The sequence below is a fragment of the Pocillopora damicornis genome, chromosome 1, assembly GCF_964200805.1.
Source record: "Pocillopora damicornis chromosome 1, jaPocDami1.2, whole genome shotgun sequence".
NCBI lineage: Eukaryota > Metazoa > Cnidaria > Anthozoa > Scleractinia > Pocilloporidae > Pocillopora > Pocillopora damicornis.
In genome coordinates this window covers 8,912,501-8,934,761 of record NC_142670.1, presented here as the reverse complement: position 1 = coordinate 8,934,761, position 22,261 = coordinate 8,912,501, and the positions used below count along the sequence as shown (strand labels likewise).

Genomic DNA, 22,261 nt, shown 5'->3' with positions numbered 1-22,261 from the left:
AACGAGAGGTGTAGACGCTTTTCCCGTTTTGTACTTCATCAAGATATCTTTGTGTTTTCCGAGCTGATCAAGCGTTCTAGGTAAAGGGCAAATATTGAAAAGCCGTGATTCGCTCAGATTTCCGTGCTGTTGCAAAGTCTTTCAGCGGTTTCCTAGTCTCCAATCTCTACGGGGCGTTAGCATTTTGATATAAGTTTCAGCATCATGTTGTCAAAAGTCTATCGTTTCCCTAACACAGAAGTTTTTGCGTAGGTGTGAGAACGCGGCCTTTGTGCTTAACATTAGGGCCCCAAAAATGACCCCAAACCAGTCAGTTTTTACGGCAACCAATGATGCTACTAGTCATTTTCTCAGAACTTGCTCGTGCATTGCTTATCAGATCTGAGCGATTCTTCCTTTAACATATTTAGGCGAAGTTTTGCCTTTTCAAGGTTAAAGGGATTGCAACATTTGCGATTCGAAAATGTAATCCCTATTTCAGAGATTTAATAAAAAAAACCTCATTGTTCGGATAAAACAGTTTCACAATAGAACTAACTCCTCATTTATTACTTTATTGATTTATCGATAGCTATTAATCTATTAAGTTCTTTATTAGCTTAAAGTTTTATCTACAGCTGTTTTTATTACAATAACTAAAAAGCTATTGGAAAAGTAACCCTGTGTTTACTCCGAATATCAAAAAGGGTCAGAGACTGCGTCGTCGTTCAATAATAACAAACATTTGGCACAGAGGATTTCAAAATAACGAAACAAATAGATAACTGATGATCTAAAACTCAAACGATTGCGAGAGTCAAGCACAATGCTGTTCACAGAATACTAAGACCTAAAAGCGCATGAAACGAGGGCACAGCACATTCAAACTAGCCTTAAACATCTTTAAAATACAATCATGAACATTACAATGAGCTCGTAACTCGAAGCGAATAGAACGACCTGACAGATCAAACCTGACGATCGTATCAAACATTCGACAATTATTTTCAGCCCGCTGAGTCCAGTTAGTTAAATTTTATTTCAGTTCAAATTCATCGCAAGACTGCAATTCAGCCGCCCCTATATCTTCGACAGCACTTGGATCAATTTGCGAGCCCTCCATTGCGGAGTTTTTGGTATATACAGATGGAAAAACAGTGTTCAGCTTTCGTTTGAATCGCTCTTGAATCTGAAAGTGGAAAAGCGGAAAAATTTTAACTCCACATAATTAAAAAATTCATAAAAATTTTAAAAAAAGATAAAAAATTGTTTTTCAAAGTTCATCTCACCTGGGTGTTTCGCACACAATGCAGCACGAAAATCAGGAAGCCCTAAAACAAACAAAAAAAAAAGGGTTGAGAATCATTTTTTTCTTTTGTAACGTATGAAGGGTTAAGGGTCATGTTGGGTTTCTTGAATGAATTAAGCTGAATTTTTATCCCATTTAAACCAGAAAAAAAGTTCATTAGTTGGACCAGGTTAAACTAATTGGAAATCAGCAACGGCGAGCTGAAAATGTATTTTTTATGGTTTCCAGGTGATCACTAACTTGTATTTTCAACGTGCTAAACTGGACGCGCACAAAAATTACCTTAAGCCGCTTCTATGATAAAACAGAACAAAAAAGAAACAAGCAAATAGAAAGACAAAAAAGTTTAAGTAAGTTTGGGCTTTAGTATGAATGTGGTGTTAGCATTAAAACCTGTGACAATTGTAAAAGTGACATAAAAAGTGGCAAGAACTTTTATGTTATGAATATACAAAGTAATCAATTATAGTATATTTGCCTCTAAGACCAAATTGATTTCGCCACAACTAAAATGTCTACAAGCATGCCAATAACGAGATTTTCCTTTTTCTAATGTGATTATTTCAATATCACGAATCGCGAGTTTAAGCTAACCTGCGTAGAGTTGAGGATGGTAAAAATGTAAGTGAAAACTTTGTGCAATGGTGACAGGAAACCAAACAACCACGAAACGCCCAGCAGGGGAATCATCACCACGCCCGCTTTAACGCCAAGTCTAAAGGATGAGAACAATTGCAACGCGACATGAGAGTTAGTTTTTTTCCTTTTTTTCCTTTTTTTCCCCCCAAATTTTATCACTATAAGATCACCCACTGATTCAGATTAATAAGAAAGTTAAGCGAGTATCATAGAACAAGGTAATTCTACTAAATGTAATGTGACGGGCCTCGAAGGATTCAGTGGATTTTGTTTCCCCTCGACATTCAATGATTCCTTGGGAAGAACTGGAAAACTCCATGAGAAAAGTCATTTAAGTTTGGAGAAATAAAATCGCAATTATTTAAACTCACATTGCTAAAACAAGTCCATGCCTCATCAAAAATAATGTTTTTTTTAAAATTTAATTTCAAGTCATACCTTATTTGCTGAGCATAGTTGTCTTCCGCTAATGGTTCTACGAGTGTAGTTATCTCCTTTATGACTCGCACAAGTATCAAAACGTTAAACTGAATAAAAATTTAAAAAAATAATCACAATGATTATGATTTGGAAAAAAAACACAGACAATTGTCTTCGATAGAGAGAAACATGATATTCAATTCGAAAATATGAATAAAAAAAATCATATGACGTCAATTAGTCATAAACTTACTGATTCGATAAACGCCACGAATGTCACGAAAATCCAGATCGGCTTATTAGTTGAAGACAACCAGCAACTTGAGACAAGGGAAAAAAAAAATGAAAGAAAACTCACCACCATAACTGAAATATAGTGGAAACAAGAAAACATCAAATGTTTTTCTTACTATTTATCATTGGTAAAGCTTTTCATTCCTTCTTTTCCAGCAGCAATGCTCAATGAAATGGCTACCATGACGACAGGAAGACCTACAAATAGAGAAAACGAAGAATGAAGTGTATGTCGGGGAATAATATACCAAATATGGCAATAAATAGTTATAAATACCCCATGATATGACGTGGTACATGTGCATCTTAGTGTTGATGTTGTAAACCTTTACAACAAACAGGTAGAGATAAATTCCTTCGACCAGCATCCAACAGAAAGCGGCCATCAGAAAATACTGCATAAGAGCTGCTGCTGTGATACAAGCAGCCTACAAGAGAGAAAGAAACAACATGCTACTGGCTGTGAAAAATCTGAAGTGTTCAATAACAATTTCTTCCATGCATGATATGCAACGTACCATGTTTTCTGTGGCGTTTATCCCGGCAAGAAATATTATTTGTCCAGCTCCGAGGGACGCAGAAAGACTTAAACGTATTTGTGATAGAGGTTGACGAACATCTCTGATGAAGTAATATATACAAAAATAAAATAAAGCAGTGATAGTTATCAAAGGCGAAGGTAACTGAAAGTCTATAGGAGAAAACGAATGAACTTTGAATATATGAATAAATACAAGAAATATTCAGCATGCATAGTATATCTAGTTGCAAGGAAATTGGAAGGAACACTACTGCTTTTTACATTTTATTTTTTAAGGTGGTTCGAGAGCAGATTAACCAGATGGTGTATGATAGCGAGTGGTACTCGTCCCATACTGCACGGATTTCGGTCATTGATTGCCTAATCCAATAAGCACCATGGTCTTTCAAATGGCAATTGCCAAAAGTGATTTTTGAAATCTAGTTTTGCACACCCTAGCCAACTTTATGAAATCAGGTTCAAAGTCATAAGTGATTGTTTGGCAACAGTACTTACGTGAAGAAAGAATAAAAGACGATTGTCAAAAGCATCCCGATGATGGAAAGACTTAACCCTACGTACGTGATAGTCTCCAGGATCGTTCCGTCCTTCTTGGAGAGCTGTATCAGAAAGTGGAAGCAAAAAAATTGATCAGTGGACCCAACGGTGGAAGTACGTTAAAAATATATAGATGATTAAAAAAAAATTACCTTTGTACGACCACTGTCAAAATCAACTAAGACAGCAAAGTAAGTCAAATGATTGCATCTACAAACTGTTTCTTCTGAGCTACTCTTCGCTGTATCTACATGACAACCATCCTCTGAGTACCCGTCTGGACTGAAAAAGTAAATGAATGTGACAAATGAAAAAAAAAAGAAAAAAAAAAGGAATGTGAGATAAGCAATTTGGTTTGAAACAAGCAGAGTGTCGAAAGGTTCATTCTGGAGGCAGGTCTAGTTTAATTTATGAAATATCTTTTGACTCTCAAGATGCCCTCTCATCCCATCATTTACAGGAAGAGAATAATAAACATTAATCTCACATGGAAAGTTCTCTGGAAGCGACAGACAAACTGATAATAAATTGATGATGATAACTTTATTTTAAACGTTAAATAATTTATTTCAAAACAAATTAGTTAATGTGATATTATATGTTTTTACCTCTTGCTGAAGCCACTCCAAAACATGCAATGCTTTTTTTCCTCCACGGCCTAGAAATAAATTTAATTTCGTTTGAACTGACTCAACACAACAAGAAGGTCAGTCCTCTAGGAATTAAATACCTTTAGGTTTCTGAACTTCAAGATGAGATCTTGTAAAATTTCCGGTTTAGGATCCATAGCCGCGGTCATTATTCTGGTGTTGACGTACCTGTTAAGAAAAATTATATTCTTCAAATCACCATGGCCGGTATGCTATCTGCTTTGAAAACCAAAGTATTCAATCGTATTTTTTTATGGAGAAAAAAGGTTATGTATAATTTTTATCTCCACTATTTAACGGTAAAAAAAGAATGTTTTAGCCCCATATGCGATTTAGAGGTTGACAAATAGCATGCAACGCAATGCACGCACATTAAGCATGAACCAATTCTCTGATATATTACGTATTAAGGTCACCTTGAATTGTGAGTTTCATTCCCAATGGACTGCTTAGTCAGCAGCAATTCATGGAGATCTTTGTACAAACATCCTACAACCACGGACCCTGAGCAAAAAAATAAACAAAAAAGACATACAGACCGTGGAGAGGCTTTGGTGTAACCCCATACTTATTCAAAACAAAGCCTTAGCCTCAAAGGTAATCTTATTTTTCCACAACATTGTTCCAAAAGAAAAGAAAAGAAAAACCAGAACACATGATTCGCTTCATATATATCCCACAACAGCTGCCAGCTATAAAATAAATGGGACTATTCAAAAATACAATTTAATATGCTTTTCGAACACCGAAACATACATAGAATCTTAAGATCAAAGCTATTTATTTGACCTCCCAACACAAGTATTTTACCTAGCCAACTATTACTATATATTGGATACTGCGTCATTACAACAATTATTATTCTTCCTCAGATTCTTATCCCAGACTTTACTAGAATATTTCAATCAAGCTGCCTTTTTTTGGTTAATTTTTTTACTTCTTGAGACCTAAAACATAAATATAGCGACACATTTTACGTGTTTATTAGCCTTTTTTCAGATATTTAGCCAAACGCACTTTCAAGTCAGAATATGGAAGACTTCGCAGAAGCACTACAGAAATGAAGCATTAATCGGTAATAAAATGGCATTGCACAATTTTGAGATTAAATGGTGTCTACCATTCTTGGCAAAGTTTGCAGAGGAAATGTTGATGCTGGTTTGCCATTCTTCTTCCTTCAGAAGGAAGTTACTCGGATCATTCTGGTAGCCAATCTTCGTACTTAAAACTGTCGAAAGAAGGAAAGATGGGACGGAAATGTAATAAACAATGACTGTAAAAAAGTAGATTCTAGAGATTTCTAGAATGGCTTGTTATTGAGACATGGATGCTCCAGCCTTCTGATGACTTAGCATGGAACATTCCAGAACTTTCTTTTAGGTTATATGTAATCATGATTTAATTCTACCAGAATAGTTGAACTGTAAGCCTCTGAAAAGTTCTACAATACGTTGTAGATTTATATCTAGTCATCTAAGAGAAGTAGCTGTTGTTTCCGGTAGTGATTATCTCTTTGGAAAACTATACTGAGAGAGAGAAAGAGAGAGAGAGAGAGAGAGAGAGAGAGAGAGAGAGAGAGAGAGAGTTAGATTGCTCTGCGTATTTGCTACTATAAGTGCGTATTTGCTACCGTAGCAAATACTCACCGCGTATTTGCTACCGTAGCAAATACTCACACTGCGTATTTGCTACCACAAATGCGTATTTGCTACCGTAGCAAATACGCATAGTGCGTATTTGCTACCACGAATGCGTATTTGCTACAGTAGCAGATAGTCGTACCACAAATGCGTATATGTTTCTATTTTCAAATCTTTATATTAATAATTGTAAGCCTTTTACCTGTTGCCTATTCATTTAAGGCTCCACGTTTCACTTCGTGTGAAGTGCATTGAGTCCTATCGTGATGTACTTGTGTTTTGTATATCAATAATAAAAATACAGATACATTTTAACAGAAACCCTGTCCCTTTTTAACTGAATGTATGCCCAAAAGAAGAAAGTTCTGAGAAGAAAGCTTCAGAAGCACGAGGAAGATTTTAAGAAACTGATCACCAGTGAAAATCTCTACCAAATCTGCCATGGTGATCAGCGAATAAATGCAATAAAACAGCTTGGCAATTCGTCAAAGGAAACCAGTCAGGGGGCCGAGGTTCAAAGGATAATCAGCGACAAAACTCACTGCGAAGTAAGGGATTGGTTGATGACTCGTCTCGTCATCGACAATAGTGGAAGAAGTGGGGTCATTGCAAACATGACCGTAGCTGAATTCAAGGACGCCGTTTATCACTCGGGTACAGACGAAGACCAGGCTCGTTACAGAATTCTTGTTAGTAACCACAAAACAGCTGACCAGTATGGTTCTGCGGTTATCTGGGTACATGACGATTTGTACAAAATGATGGACATGTACCTTAGAACTGTACGAAGCCAGTTCACGGCAGCTACCCCACAGGTTGAACAACTATTCATTTCAAGCAACGGGATGCCCCTAACATCTTCGCAGGTATCAACGTCGGTATGGCGAACTTTCCAGAGAGAGGGGATTGTGACAGAGGGAAGAATATCTGCCACAATTATACGGAAGTCTCTTGCTACTGGTATGCATGTCCACATGCCAGATGAAAAGGATCATCTCGCTGCCCTAGCCCAGCATAAGACCCTGACACAAGCCAGGTATTATCGTGTCCACGATAAGCTTGTCGAAACTGACCTTGGCCGAAGGGCAGTGAGCAAACTTGTTGCCCTCAAATCAAGCAACGTTCATCAGCCACAGAATGATCCCAAGGAGACTAAAGCAGTCCCAAAGCCGTGGAAGAGGGAGGAAACGGAACATCTGAAGGAGCTATTTAAACAAGACCTCGAGACAGGCGCTATCGAGGAGGCCAACGTGAAGGAAAAACTAACAACAACAACGCTTCTGGAGGAACGCCCCTTGAAGGCTGTGGTCTTAAAGCTCCGGAGACTAAGAGAAGAACACATGAAAGGTTGCGAGCCCCCATCTGACATAGAGTCTGCTGAAGCGAAAGTCAAGAGGTATCTTGATTCAGCCCAACCAGAAGCTGCGCCGTCATCCATATCGCACATCACAGGCTCGGTATCTGCTGAATCTTCAAGGTTATGGAAAAAATTCACGGAAGAGCAGGCAACCCATCTTTTCAAATTAACCAAAGACCTTATTGAAGCTTACGCTATCAAGAAAGAAGTCGTCTGGCAGCGGGTGAAAGGCGACAAAAGGTAATTGTACTTGTTTGTCATGCACAAAAAAATCCTACAAACATAAATGCAAAAGAAAGAAAGATGGTAAACAAGGGAAGTAACGGGAGTTCATTAGCAGGAAACAATAAGGCATATAACATACCTAAAGACCCCTCGTGATCTCACAGATGAAAAGGTTATACATTACAATTAGTGAAATAGACTGATTAAATGATCATCAGGCTGCGTAATTAATTTACTGCTTAAATTGCTTAATCATATACTCATGAGGGCTGTAAAATTAGTTGTGTGGACATCAAGGAGGAGATTATTTAATAGTTATAAAAAAAAAATAGAAGTTTAAGTTGAGATTATACACAGGGCAGCTTAAGACAGTGTTGACAACGTTTTTTTTAGGTCACTGGAACTCGAGCTATTGTCAGGAAGAGAGGATCAGGAAGAAGAAATGAGAACAAAACAGCGATTAGCAGACAAGGTCAGAAAAATGGCGCGGGAAAGTAAAGTAAAGAGGAAGTGAATCACGACTAAATACCTAATGGTTACTGAGCCAGGGGAGTTACCATTTTATCGTGCATACTTTCTCCATAGTTATGGAGTATGTGTCATAGTATCAGAGTAACACTTGTTATTTAGTTGCGTTTCGTTTTATATTCAAAGTCTACAGGGGTGTTTTCTTGTTAGTTAGGTTTGCTTTTATCGGAGTGTGTTAAAAGTCTTTTCCTTAGTTACCTAACAGCATCATTAATGAATAGGCATCAGTTCAACACTGTTGTCAATTACTAAAACGCTCCAGAATGTTATAAGAAACAAAAATGACGACGGTAAAATGTGGGTTAGAATAATCACTAGTTCCCTGATAACGTCGTTAATTAATCGCACTATATCTCCCACGCGATTATCAATAACTAAAGGTTGCTTTCTACTTATTATACCTAGACGCAACTAAATAACGGGTGTACCCTGATAGTATTATTAAGCCCAAATAATGGATCAAAAACGTTGTTTTTAACAATAAGAGCAAAGGCGTGCATAGTTAAGTAACCGTATATGTGGGCTTCTTCGGCTTTGAGTGAGTTAAAGAGTCAGTTTTAATTGTTACCTGACAGCGTCGTTAACGATTGCGCAGGTCGTCTACAATACCGGCTTGCACTTATAAGAACCAAAGGACGGTTTAAATCTGATAGTATCATTAAGGCCGTGTAACGTAACAGATCAAAAACTATGCTCTTGACTACTAAAGGAATGCCTACAACATAGGTTAATTCGGCCTGAACCGAACAATATGCCAATCGTTAACATTGAGTTTAAAGACCTTTTTAGTTCCCTGACAGCGACAGCAATAAATGCTTTTCGATAGCTACCTGACAGCGTCGTTCAGTGAATGCGCAACAGATCGTCTATACGATTAAGGATCACTGAAGTGCACCTTAAAGCCGATTACAACAAAATTAACTAACGAGTGTAACTTTTACACTATCGTTAGGCTGGAATAGCCTCTTCTTTTGTTATGACGTTTTTAATAAACGCGAGCATTATTTTGGACACAATTTATAATCACTTCGAAAAAGCAAAACTTAACTTCTAGAACGTGTAGTTAACCTGTAGTACAGGTTAGTTTTTACATCATCAATTAACATTTTTATTAAACAAATTCTTACTGTCAGGCCTTTGTGTCATTTTCAAGGTTTATGTTAAAAAATCGTTAACCATAGTTTTAGTTCATTATGTGCTAAAAATTTACTTTTAGTATATAGTTAATGTTTAATACGCTTTGTAGATCATTGAACATTTTGATTATATACATTCTTTATGCCTGACCTTGGTGTCCTTTTCAAAGATTGTTAAAAAAAATAGTTAATCATAGTTAACTTTTAGTACTTTTTGTACCAAAAATTTACTTATAGTATGTAGTTGATGTTTAGTGCGTTTTTACATCATTGAACATTGGGATTATACAAAACATCATTGAACATTGGGATTATACAAATTCCGGCTGTCTCTGGCCTTGGTGTTCTTTTCGAGGCTCATGTTAGAAAAAGGTTGTTGTTGACCATAGTTAACTTTAAATACGTTTTAATCTAAGAGTTAACCTTAAGTGCTTAGTTCAAGTGTAGTACGTTTTGTACATCGTTGAACTTTTTGATTATACATATCTAATATTTTCCTATGAAATTTTGATTGTCCAGTCTTGTAAACTGTTTTTGCGACCAGTCCTTACGACAAAATAAAGGTAAACTGATCATTAACCAAAGCAGTCGGTCACTGCGACTAGTTCGTTCGTTTAAACACTACATGGGACTTATCTCTGTTGTAGGTCATTAGCTTGACCGTCCCTACGTGTTTTCCGAATTGTATGTTAAAAAAGTTGTAGCTAGACATGGCTTCCTTTTTGTACTCTTTTTTAATCTGAGGTCAGCGTTAAGGACATAGTCAACCATTAATACGTTTTTGAACAGCTATCACACATTTTTATTGTACCCTTCCTGACCGCCTGGCCGTGGGGTCCTTTTTGAAGCTTATGTTATAAAATTATTAACGAATAAAAAACGTTTTACTTGGATAATTCTTTATTTCATGAAGTTTTACTTCTATCTTGCATCTGCCTGATAGAAGACGTTATGAGCTAGTTTCGAATTACGCTTCACTGATCCTAAACAAAAGATCCAAGTCAAAGTTCAGGGGAATTATTTGAATTTTCTTTTTTTTTTTTCTCTCAACCTCGACTTCGCTCCTTTGTTCGGGATCAGTAGAGAGTATTTACAAGGTAGCCTATTTATCATTATCATTACCCTCTCCTTATTCGCACTGGAACGATTTCTCTGTTTGAGAAGACAGGACTTTACCAGTTACATCAAACATACCACTTCCTACTTTATTGTTTTCGGGTATCTATCCATCCATTCACTTTGTGATATACTGATTTAGCGAAAACAGATCGCATTTAAGTATGTACTAAATAGTTACAAACGTTTAATTTAATTGGCAGAATTGAAAAATTAAAAAATATCTGGACATTTGATCATTTCCCTATTAACTGGAGCCGTTATCGGGAAAGGAAACTATGGTTCTCTACGCGTCCCTTGGACATCAATCATCTCCCCATTTCTTGTATTGCTGATGCTATTGGTAACTGGCATGCTGTAATTCGTGCGTCGCTCTAGGAGATATTGTCAAATGATATTTAAAGAAAAAATGTTGGTATGTTGGCCTTTGTTGGTGTATTAATCTCTCAACTTACTTTGCAAACTTCCTCCACAGGTGAAATTTCATAACAATGAATCAGACGAATGTTTTTACACTGAATGATGTACTTTTCTATACTTTTTCTGTTCTTTTCTTCTAAGTGGGTCAAATATTAAGTGCTGGCCTGAACGCAACTGACAAATTCGATATAATATATAAGTAAAATTAGTAAGTACAAACTAGAACTATACTGAAGTGAATATATGAAATTCATATGTTTGTACTGCGGAGTACACTTACTTCAAATCTCGTTCAAGCCTGAATTATTTTCAGACAAATTATCATGTTGCTAATGAGAAGGAATGAGGAAAGGTGGCAGTCTCTCGTCAAGCAATCGAGCAAGAACCTTACACAGTGTATCAAACTGGGGGTGAATATGGTATCGCCGCTTAAGCGACGAACGAAAGCAAATCGTTTTGAAAAAGCTCCTCGAAACAAGCTAGTGTCAGTAGTGGTCTTGATCGGCGACGTGTAAACGAAAGGCGTAACGTCATCGAAAGAGCTCTATGCGGTTGCAAAATTTATGAACCCTGTCTGTATAAACGCTGCACGAGGTATGCTTTCTCTACCTTAGCCACTTCCGTGTGGTCCAATAGCTTTGTCACCTTTTCATTCACTGGGTGGTTAAGAGGGACTCCTTTGTATTCTGACCAGTAATATTAAGTTTGTATGATCTCTTACTCAGGGGGTAGATCATGTGATTTATAAGTTCAGTTACAAGACACACGGATATTTAAGAATTTAAAAGCATAAAACCACTAAAGAGCATTAAAGCTCATTAAAGGGCATTACTCATCAAAACATCTAAGCTAAAAAAGTAACAAAAGACGAAGGAAGACTCAATGAAACAACGCAAGCCTTAAACTTATCTAACAAAATAGGAAGACTAAAGATTTAACATGAGACTAAAAATAACTATGAAAGGAAAATTTTTTATTTTTTCTTCGTTTAGGGCGTGTTACTTGTCCGCTCTCTTGTCTAGGACCCCTTTGGATATCACCCTCGTTGCTGAATGGGCCATCCTGGCAAAATAAAGATTACCTTACCCTTTCTCTTATCTATTCTCTTAAGATGATGTCACACGGGACGATTTTTAACGACAATTTTTAACGGCGATTTTAAATCCATGTTTCACAAGACAACTTTTAACGCAACATTGTTGCGACAACAGTATGTTACACGGGACGATTTTTAAGGCAACATTGCGCGCGCGATCAATAACAACGTCAGTATTTCCGCAGAAACTACATTTGAAATACTTTCACTGAATGTTGCTTTATCTTCTCCAATTCTCATGACCTCTCTCAGCTTACATGCCCTCAGACTTTTTCACACTCCTACTAGCTCGTCTAATGTGAAGTTGAATTCAAAGCGCTCCTTCGGTCTTTTAAAGCGGTTTCTTTTTATTCTTTCGCTGCTTTCTTCGGCAATTTTAGGGACACGTCCCACAAAATTAGTCTCACCTTGTAGAAAGCGATGAGTTTACACCTATCGTTGTTATCAAGATGTACTTCTGGTATAAATGTCTCGACCGGAGTGGCCTCACTGTCAACAATCTCCGCCATTTTGTTTATTGACATGAAAAAAGAAAAAATGCTGACGTTGACTGATCACGCGTTGTGCATTCTGGTACGATGTTGCGTTAAAAGTCGATGGCGAGGGTGTTACATCATCAATGCATCACATTTTCTAAAGAAAAATCAACTTTGTCACCAAAAACTGAAAGTGGGTATTTGCTACTAAATGCGTATTTGCTACGAAATACATTTTTCTAAATAAATCGTCAAAAAGTGCTAAATTGAATTATTCGAAAATGGAAGCAGTTCTTCTTTCAAAGCGCAAGCCATATGTGGAACAATTATTTTGTTATAAAGAAAAGAAGGACATTTATGAGGAAAAAAGATTCCAGTACCTTCAAAAAAATCTTCAACTTTAAGGTCGAGTTTACTTCATAGCCTCAGACAGGATTTGGTTCAAAAATTGACGTGGGAAAGAACAAAAAATATTTGAGCTCGACGGGGGCTTTGGTGGAAAATATCTTTTCGTAAATGACCTTTAGAATAATCAAAAATATAAAATTTCTAATTATTTTAGGGTCCGTGTACCTATGACTGAGTATTTGCTACGTCTGTCTGATGAAATTCCCGATATTTTCTTCACAATGCTCGTAATTCTCTTCATTGCAATGTGGCCACGAAAAAGAATGTTTAAATGAAAGGTCTATATCCCAAAAACATATCTTAAGTCCTTTTTAATGAATAAAAAAAGGAAAAGGAGATAAGGTAGTAAATAGGCAGACAACAATCTAAAGAGAGAGAGAGAGAGAGAGAGAGAGAGAGAGAGAGAGAGAGAGCTATTATGATTTAGTTTAAAGATTGCACATTTCAGGAGGGTTTGGAGGAAACATTAATTTTTTTGTCATTGGCATCAAAGTTATAATCTGTAAAAGGCCAAGGTAAGCTAGAGTCGCTTCTTAGTAATAATTATTACACGTTAGTTAATAAAGTAGTTGGGTTTGTAGGAGTGTAGTATTACTACTGTTGAATGAATTATACCGTAACAAACTAACTGGAGTTTAACAATTTTATAGCATATTTGTATTTACATAAGTAGTCTAAAAAATGTGCCACGCTCAGACATGGTTTCATGCTACCCTGGTTTAAACATTTTATTAATGTAACCAATTACAATTACAATTTATAGACCCAAGGTTTCGACACTCCTGCCTAATACCTTCCTCGGGGATGATCTAAGCGCTGCAACAAGAGATCCTCTTTTACGCTCACTGATTAGCTGCCCTTTTTTTCTGACTAGGTATAAATAGGCGTCAGGAATTAAGCCGCCTTCATCACGGTTTAAAGGAGCGTGGGCGGAGTTGATGCGCCAGGCTTCCAAACAAAGGTGCTAGTGGTAACGCCACACTATTGTCTTAAAGCACTTCGGTTTTGTTTGACGAAGGTGAAATGCAATATTCTTAAGATGTCATAAAAATTTCGTAAAGTTTTTCATCTCCAAATAGCAAAAGAAGGATTTACAAATTTCTACTCACATCTATTTATATCAGTACAAAAGACACGAGATGAATTTGAAGCGCTTGAAATTATTTCCGAGCGCCCTATGAGAACTAACGTGCATAGCTTATTTCTTTGATTCAGGCTGCAGGTTAGCCATTTTTTTAGTTAGCCCTTCGTCAGTCGCTATGACGAAGGGCTAACGCTCTAAACGTCAATTCTTTACGGAGGCCAGTTTACATTACCAATTCAGTTGATAATACTCAATTAACCTTGTTATACTCTCCCAACGACACAGCACCACAGTTTCTTTAGAAACTTACCCCCGTTACTCATTATTTTAGTCAGCCGGGTGGTCTTTTGGTTAGTCAGTATTTATCTAATCCACAAAATGTCACAAATATGAAAAGAAGACATTCTAACTCACCCATTCTACCGTCAGTCATCTTCTTTAATAGTTTCGTTTCATTCAGGTGGTACCTGCTGTAGTTGAGAACCAATTTCTCGAATGCGACTGCTACCTTAAAGATGGCTTCTGTTCCTTTCTTAACTTCTTCTTCACTAAGTTGGCCCTCGAAAGTTTTTGTTATGTTCTGATACTGATTGGTGAAGTTGTTAAACAAACGCATTGCCACCTGTAACGGCATGAAATACTCTTCATTCCTGTCACAGTTTCAAATAATTTAAAGTCTGATATTGATGTCAACTTAGTAAGTAAACAAGTAAAATTTAAATTTCCGCGCTATGAGAGTCGGCGAAGGTAAACAGGCCTCCAATGTGAAGTAGCCTTCCTCGTATGAACAATAGTGAAAATTTTAGCTAAGATTTCATATATATTCCGTAAAATGACCAAAACCGGAAAAAAAGGAAAAAAACAGCTACATATAACAACAGCAAAGAAATTTAAAAACCTTTTTGGCACCATAAGTTACAGATCTGCTTATATTTCAAAGAAAACTATGTGCCTGCACCAGATTGTCATAGTGCTCTTAAAAAGCTCTGCTCTCGAGTTTAAGTCGAGGTTTTGACCGCTTTTGCATTTATCTAAAGACAGTCACTTTCAAGATAATGCGCAAGCTATATAAAGAAATTTAGTGAAATAATTGATAAATAAAATGTAAGCCAAGTTATACCCTTAGGGAACTTTCTCTGTGGAGTTCTATAGCACCGAGTTTAGAAACATATTCATTTGCCTGGGGAAAGAAAGACAACAACGTTAATGAACGCTTTACTTTAGGGAAATAATGAATGTAGGTATTAAGAGAAATTGCAATACATACCAGCCTCTCAAATGTTACAAGCGGTACCAACGGAGATGTCAAATTTGGAGATGACGATGACAACGGCGACAACGATGATGGTGGTAGTAGTGATGGATATGAGTGAGATGTTGATGGTGATAATGATGATGATGATGGCGACCGTAAACGTGACGATGACGACGATGATCTTGGTGGTGGTGATAACAGCGAAGACGGCGATGATGATGATGATGACGATGATAAGATGGATGATGATAAGGAGGAAGAGGTAGGGGAATATAATGATGATGACGATGATAATAACGGTGACGGTGAGAGAAATGACAGTGGCGAAGGTGACCCGTATGATGCGTGAGCTGCGTGTTAAAGTAAAATATCATTATCAAATGAAATTTAAACTAACACTGGAAAGCTCTAAAAGAATGGAAACAATTTGGAAATGGACAATTAAGATATCCTCTTTCCATACAGGGATTCTCAAACACTAATTCGTGATCTGTTTATCTTTCAATGGTACTACATTTACAGCTTGGAAATTTACGTCACCTTGTGTAGTCGATGGTTGAGTTTTGACGACTTCAAACACATTTGACGTAGGTAAAGTGATGTACTTGGTATTTAAAGAATATTTGGAACAAGTGCATCGCTTCTTTCTGACACAGATTCTATTTAAAACTCCAATACTGTTTTGTATCATGATATGCTGACAACAAGGACTTTTCCCAGAGTTGCACTTCTGCTCAGTCAGAGAACTGACTAACCCACTTTTTGTCGTGCTACAAGTGTGAGCGGCGCACGTTTGTTTACATTTACTCGCCCTGCAATGCACAATGCATTGTTTAGTTCCCCCATTGCACTTCTGATCACAATATTTCCCGCTGCACTCTAGTTTGCATAGTTCAGCGTCACAATGTTGCTTACATGTACCGGCACTCACGTTGCACTGCGCATCGCATCGTTTTACTCCCCCGTTGCATGTCTGCTCGTGTATATCACGGATAAATGCACTTCCTGTCATGTGACATACGCCAGCATCGCACTTCTGTTTAAATTTACTACCGTTACAATGCATGATGCATTCTTCTACTCCCCCATTACACCTCTGATCACAATCTTCACTGCTGCATTTAAAGTTACATCTTTTAGCGTCACAACCTTGTGCGCAAACCTCTCCGCTACACTGAAGAGAACAGTTATAGCTGCCACTGTTGCATTGCTGGTCACATTTATCGTTCGCTTTGACACATATCCGTATACATGGGTTTTCCTCGGCAGGGCAGATATCTTGGTTGAGTCTGACAAATCCTGGCAAAACAAAATTTGTAAAAAGAGATAACATAAGCGATGAACACTAGACGACTGATACAATAATTTTTCCGAATCAAATGATAGGATCAACATATCTTTACTAAGCAAACCTTACTGATCAGAATTGCGTTCCTTTTAAAGGTTTTTTTTGGGACAAGAGAGAGACAACCATAACTGTTCAACGGTACTGCAAAGAATATCAATAAATTAAATTAAAGCACCGAATTGCGTCGTCACGTACGCTTCAAATTTGATCTTGCTGGGACAGCCATAACTTTATTAAACCAAAGAAAATCTCTAGGAGTAGGATACTGTTTCAATTCAAATATTGTTTATTTTGGACGTAAATTATAATCTGAATACACTTTTTTGTGCCACTAGTTAAACTAGCAGATTTTCCAAATTTTAGATCTTGCAACACTCAACAATCTTCATGCCGTTCGCTCGCACTAATTACCAGTGGAAAATATTTTTTAGGCAGCAAATTACCCTAGAGCGGGCATTTTTCTTGTTTTCTAATTTTTTTTTCTTTTGCTGCAAGAATGCCACCATGGCGATGTCACAAAAAAGTCGAAATGCAAATTTGCTCTTTAAAGGAAAAAGCATGACATAGAATACTTTACTCTCTGAATAAAAAAGATTTAAGAGAGATGCAGAAAAATACAATATATCTGACGCAGTTAAAATATTGAATTCATCTGTAATTCTCATTTTTACTATTTTATTTATCTTATTATCATTACTATTATTATTATTATTATTATTATTATTTCGGGAAATTAGATATTGCACGTGCAGAAGCAGTTATTCCTGTATAAACTTTAACCCTTACGTTGAGACAGGTAGCGGAAAAATGTCTCCACGTTTTTTAAAGTCTGTCGAGATAATTCTATGAGAAAAATACATTGTTTATTCCTTTTTTTTTCTTTTTTAGGGGGGGAGGGTTGGGAGTAAAACTGAGAAGTATAGTTACGATGGATTTTCCTGCCCAATTTAGAAACTTATCGCGAGAAGAATTACGATGAAAGCTTTCTCTGTTTAACTATGTCAACTTGATGAATCAACAATGCTATAAAGGGTAAAAAATTTAGACGGCAAAGAAAGGAAGGAGATTAATATTCCATTTTTCTTTTTGATTTTCAAGGAGTCTTAAATCGTGGAGTTTTTGAAAGGTAGTTTAGATACGTTTTCTCTTATGCATGCGTTATCTTAGTCATTTCAGAGAATCGTTATCTTTAAACTTATTTACCGGGATGAAAATAAACCTTCTTTATTTACATTGCCGTGTAAGAGTTTCACCTCAAAACTGCTTAAGTTCGATTGGGCTTATACCTAACAAGCGTTATCCATAGTTCAGTAATCATGATATACCCGCTTCTAAAAGTACGCCCTCGTTTTACAGGAAGAATAAAATTTCAAAGAGTCTATCGCTATCTGCTGCCGTATTTTCCTGCCAAGACCTTTAGGAGAGCAACAAGGTCGAGTCGCGTTCGAGAACTCTGAAGAAGTTACTCTTTTTGGAGTATGCTTGTGATACTAATAAACTGAACAAAATTTTATGTTCTAGAAAGAGCTTTGGTACTCACTCAACAAAGTTACTGAAAGTAAGACGATTCCCCAAATCTGACAAGCTTTCGCCAACATTTCTCTTTTCTGTTTGGGTTGCGTTTCTCTCAGCTTTACACTCAACAGATTCTGATCTTTTTTCCCCAAATCTTTATGAGCAGAATGTCAGTATAAAGGTCCGTCTGGCAGTAACAGGTTGGTTGCAATTCCCGTTTGGAAAATCTTTTTTCCAGATTAGTCTCATGGTAAAAGAACAAGCTTTCAGCGCGTGTTGTTTTGAAAAAAATCAGCGTTGTGTTGCTAATTTATTAGGAAGGAACTTGAATGTCATGTAAATTTTTGACGTCTTGTCTCCGTTCAAATTCAATCTAAAGAACTTAGACTTTGCACCTGCTTAAAACAAGGATAGCAAAATTATCGATTTATATCGTAAGAAATTGCTTCTCTACGTTCCTCATCATTCTTTTTTAGGAAAAGAGTGGACTAAAATGTTAACTAGTTGTATAGAGTCAAGCTCAAGAGGGTAAATTTTTGGTATCGATTGCAAATGTTTACTCTTGCGTTCGACTATTCGCCATTGCGAGTCTTTGTTTATTTAGCTATTTAGGAAACCAGCTCGGTGATTTTAGAGCAGTAGTATAATACAAGCTAAAACCGAACAAATATGGTTTTATGTCAAGTAAGTTTCTAATTTCAATTGATTCTCAAAGCTCAAATGACTGTGCTGCCACACTTTACCTTTTTACAACGTTCTTCTCCATAAGTAGTTAGGTATGCTGTTTGTATTGTATTTTTCTTTTGGATACATCAGTCTGGAATTCCGAGGTATGCCGAGCAGACCAATTGGGAAATACCACCAAGACATACAAAATGGGCGAGTAATCAATACTATCTCAGGGACATTTAGATTTTAAACCCACCTATTCATTTTCGCGCGGTTTCCTTAGTTAGTTTATTCACGTTATCCAGAAATTATCCCCGTCTGCCTCGATAATTGTCCCAAGCTTAGATTATTAAGGAAATAAGCTAGTGAAAAAGAGTCAACTCTTTGAGTTTCACCTTTTTACAACGAGAAAAATAAAAAAAATTTCAATATTTTGTAATATCCAGTGATAGTAACCTTTAAAAGCTGATTTTAAACGCTGGTCAGAACTGTAAGAAAAGTCAACACAATATGCTATCGACCCGGAATATGAAAAATTATGAGGGGTATTGCTCATATCTTCCCTCAAAGCTTTACCTTTGTGCCAAATATTCCCTTTTTGGACATAAGCAGCGACAATCATCAGAAGCAGCGACAATCATCGGACTGAGGTGATTTATTTACAAATTCACGAGATATCAAAAATGTGTATCCCGCCAAAGAACGGCGAATGTCGTAGGTTCCTCGATATATTGTTGTACCTATATCTCTCTAGATGGAGATGTCCTTAAGATAATCGCGAGATAGCTCTGAAATCTCATCTATCCTTTTTCTAACGTTACGAGAGGAGAAATGAGACATAGACATATAGGATGTCTGCTTCCCCCACCCCACCCCCTCCTGCGCTATATACGAAAGTCTTCATTTACATTTTGCACAGTACTGTAAATTGCACCTGTCTGCAATTCGTATCACACTAAGGTGATAAATTATTTTTGCAGTGTTTACATATCCTCATCTAAACACTATGAAGGGCCGGGCGGGACAGAAGGGGGGGGTTTGAGGTTGAAATAGATATTTCAACCTCTCTTATCGCTTCAATTTACGCATGAAAACTGCTCTCCGGTTTTGTTTTTTTTTGTTGTTTTTTTCCGGAAAACAAGTCTGATGAAAGACCTTTTTGTTTTTTCACGTTTACAGCGTTCCTCCACGTAAACTCAGGGCATTTCTTGCTCAGGTGCATTTTCCCGAAGACGCTGGTTCCATTTTTTCCCAGTACTTCGCAAATTTTAATCCATTAAATCCGCTGCGTTTAATCAGTTTAAAAAGTTTAAAAGTCAGCTTTAACCGCTACTATTACAAAAGCAAATAGCATTTGCGATTTTACTGGTAATTTAACTGCTCAAATAATATAAAAAGGGTGACGCTATCGTGAAATATTAGTATAAAATTGCGCGCTAAAATTCATAGAAGTGCGTATCATAGTAAAGCATAGGAATGTTTAAAGACACGTCAGTCTTGACTGCATGACCGCAACATTTCAATGAAATAATAGGAAAAAATAGGGGGCAATCATTGATAGAACGAAGAAACCATCATTTGAAAGAGACTTTGTTGAATTCTAACAGCGATAGACAGCCAGCCTACAAGATAGTTACTTAAAAGAAATTTAGTTTGCAGCTAAGGCAAACTTTCCCTAAGAAGATACGATAGTCTAAAAATTAAGTACTCCTAATCTAAAGAAAAAAAATCTTGAACAGTTCTTGCATCTAGCTTACATTAAACGCTACTAGCTACCTTTGGCAAGTTGCCCTATTATCGCAGTAAGTGACACCTTCAGTATGACTTATTCACGAAGCTAATGCCTTGATTGGAACGGCCGAAATCTTCCTGAAAGATCGAAAAATGAGCAACTGCGATTGACCAACTAGGCTTAAAAATCAAATTAAACAATTAAACAATGGAGTTTCATGCTTGGTCCGAGTTGAATCTAGCTCTTCAAGCCGAGTGTTTTTCCAGCTCAAATTCATCGAAAGACTGCAATTCAGCTACCCATGTATCACCGACACCACTTGGATTAACCTGTGAGCTCTTCTTTGTGGAGTTTCCATTGCTTGTAGATGGGAAAACCGTGTTCACCTTCCTTTTGAATCGCTCTCTAATCTGCAGATAGACAAGCAAAGTAAACAAATAAAGGCACCGATAGACATAGAAAGTAAGAAAAAGAACCACATTCAAGATACGTTCAAGTTTTAAAACCTCAAGTTTTAAAACTTACCTGGCTGTTTCGCACACAGTGAAGAACGAAAATCAGGAAACCCTTAGACGGAAAAAAATGTTTTTCAGACCAATTTCGTTTTGTGATTGCGACCAGGGGTAAACATATCGAGGTTTTTTTTTTCTCTAAAAGCCCCAAATAACATAAAAAAGAATCAAATTATGTCTCGTCTAGCAAAAAATTACATAAACAGTGACATCCTTTTTTGTTATCTTTTAATTGTTATTCTCTTTTGTCTGTTTTACATTAACAAATATTCTATCACCATCATAAAATTTATAGTTATAAAGTAATCTGGACACTCAATATGGATGATTTCACGTATGAAACTATTAAATCATAATATTTGATACTCACTTGAGTAGAGTTGAGGATGGTAAAAATATAGGAAAAAGCTTTGTGTAATGGCGACAGAAGACCAAACAACCACGTGACACCCAACAGGGGGATCATCACAACACATGCTCTAATGCCAACTCTATAGGACGAAAATTTGCTGGTTAATTGATTGCTTACTGAACCTCGCAAAAATTTTTGGAACCTATACTTTCTCTTAACTAATTAATATCAACAAGCTACTGAGGAAGTAAGACGTACTCCTTTTTTTTTTTTAAACGCTCTTTAGAGCTCTTTCTCACCGTAATTGCTGGCCTTGCTTGTCTCCTGTTGGCTGCATTCTGGTCATCTCCCTTATGACGCGTGTGAGTATCAAAATGTTGATCTGAAAGAGGAGGATAAATTAAAAGTTTTTACTGAGGTATGGCTATTACAAATTTCAAGCCATATCATAGTCACCGATATGAATAAACCGAAAGAGAAACTTACCACTTCAATTGTAATCACAAATGTGACAAATATCCATATCAAGTTGTTCGCTGAGGATATCCAACAACTTAAAAGGGGAAAGATACAAAGACAAAAAAAATTGTCATCATAAGATCTGTAGTGAAAGGAATTCGTAAGAAATTACGTAGCGAAAAATACATGTGCGCCCGAAGATATGAAATTTCTCTTCGAGTGTTTAACTCGATATCTCACGAGTGAGGTGTCGAGTTGAACACGAGAAGAGAAATTTCATATCCGAACGTAACCAGGTATTTATTTTTTATTATATAAACAAAATAATTATTGACTGATTGAGAGTGGTGAAGGCTTCCCAATTCATTCATCAACCTGGCCGAGTGGTGCAAAAGGCGAGTGACGTGAAAAAATAATGATACTTGTTCAAATTTGTTGTTAAGGCTTTTCTCAGGACTGAGATTCTTGCATAACACCGTTGTTTATATTATGTTAAAAAATGCATTTTAAGATGTTCAATAATATGATGATAACATGATAAGGCACAGATCAGAAGGGAATATT

At 36.7% G+C, this 22,261-nt stretch overlaps 3 protein-coding genes across 5 annotated transcripts in view; 1 reads left to right on the top strand and 2 right to left on the bottom strand.

Moving 5' to 3' along the window:
• Positions 1-1,002: 1,002 nt before the first annotated feature.
• On the bottom strand, positions 1,003-18,387 carry LOC113676026 (uncharacterized). 2 transcript variants are annotated; one of them, XM_089187567.1, is made up of 19 exons: positions 17,999-18,387; positions 15,651-16,409; positions 15,123-15,460; positions 14,976-15,035; positions 14,270-14,477; positions 5,490-5,597; positions 4,786-4,873; positions 4,450-4,537; positions 4,328-4,377; positions 3,872-4,001; positions 3,678-3,781; positions 3,160-3,262; positions 2,919-3,069; positions 2,758-2,839; positions 2,601-2,667; positions 2,366-2,454; positions 1,883-2,003; positions 1,269-1,310; positions 1,003-1,168 (listed from the first exon to the last, which is right to left on the bottom strand). In XM_089187567.1, exons 1-19 carry the CDS (start codon positions 18,054-18,056, stop codon positions 1,016-1,018), a joined length of 2,799 nt encoding a protein of 932 aa, XP_089043693.1. In that variant the 5' UTR covers positions 18,057-18,387; the 3' UTR covers positions 1,003-1,015. The 2 variants fall into 2 exon arrangements, with proteins under 2 accessions (XP_089043693.1, XP_089043686.1); XM_089187560.1 differs by having other exon boundaries at positions 14,976-15,460.
• On the top strand, positions 5,639-10,142 carry LOC149051830 (uncharacterized). Its single transcript, XM_089187598.1, has 2 exons — positions 5,639-7,606; positions 7,985-10,142. Exons 1-2 carry the CDS (start codon positions 6,351-6,353, stop codon positions 8,103-8,105), a joined length of 1,377 nt encoding a protein of 458 aa, XP_089043724.1. The 5' UTR covers positions 5,639-6,350; the 3' UTR covers positions 8,106-10,142.
• Positions 18,388-19,747: 1,360 nt separating the features above from the next.
• Positions 19,748-22,261, bottom strand: part of LOC149051829 (adhesion G protein-coupled receptor L4-like) — a 13,567-nt gene continuing 11,053 nt past the window's right edge. The window contains exons 15-20 of one of the 2 annotated variants that reach the window (XM_089187581.1): positions 21,725-21,791; positions 21,538-21,620; positions 21,257-21,377; positions 20,900-20,941; positions 20,615-20,784; positions 19,748-20,537 (exon numbers count right to left, since the gene is read on the bottom strand). In XM_089187581.1, the coding sequence (XP_089043707.1) occupies positions 20,620-20,784; positions 20,900-20,941; positions 21,257-21,377; positions 21,538-21,620; positions 21,725-21,791 (478 nt within the window). In that variant the 3' untranslated portion in view covers positions 19,748-20,537; positions 20,615-20,619. Of the gene's footprint in view, positions 20,785-20,899; positions 20,942-21,256; positions 21,378-21,537; positions 21,621-21,724; positions 21,792-22,261 lie in introns of both variants that reach the window. The other variant, XM_089187589.1, reaches the window with a different exon arrangement.

What these genes read in the sequence shown, in the direction of transcription:
- LOC149051830 (XM_089187598.1), top strand. Translation starts at nt 6,351, where the DNA reads ATGTATGCCCAAAAGAAGAAAGTTCTGAGAAGAAAGCTTCAGAAGCAC. An exon ending in CGGGTGAAAGGCGACAAAAG is followed by an intron (nt 7,607 to 7,984) that starts GTAATTGTACTT and finishes CGTTTTTTTTAG; the next exon opens with GTCACTGGAACTCGAGCTAT.
- LOC113676026 (XM_089187560.1), bottom strand. Translation starts at nt 18,056, where the DNA reads ATGTTGGCGAAAGCTTGTCAGATTTGGGGAATCGTCTTACTTTCAGTA. An exon ending in TCAACCATCGACTACACAAG is followed by an intron (nt 15,461 to 15,650) that starts GTGACGTAAATT and finishes TTTAACACGCAG; the next exon opens with CTCACGCATCATACGGGTCA. An exon ending in TCGTGGCGTTTATCGAATCA is followed by an intron (nt 2,455 to 2,600) that starts GTAAGTTTATGA and finishes ATTTTTATTCAG; the next exon opens with TTTAACGTTTTGATACTTGT.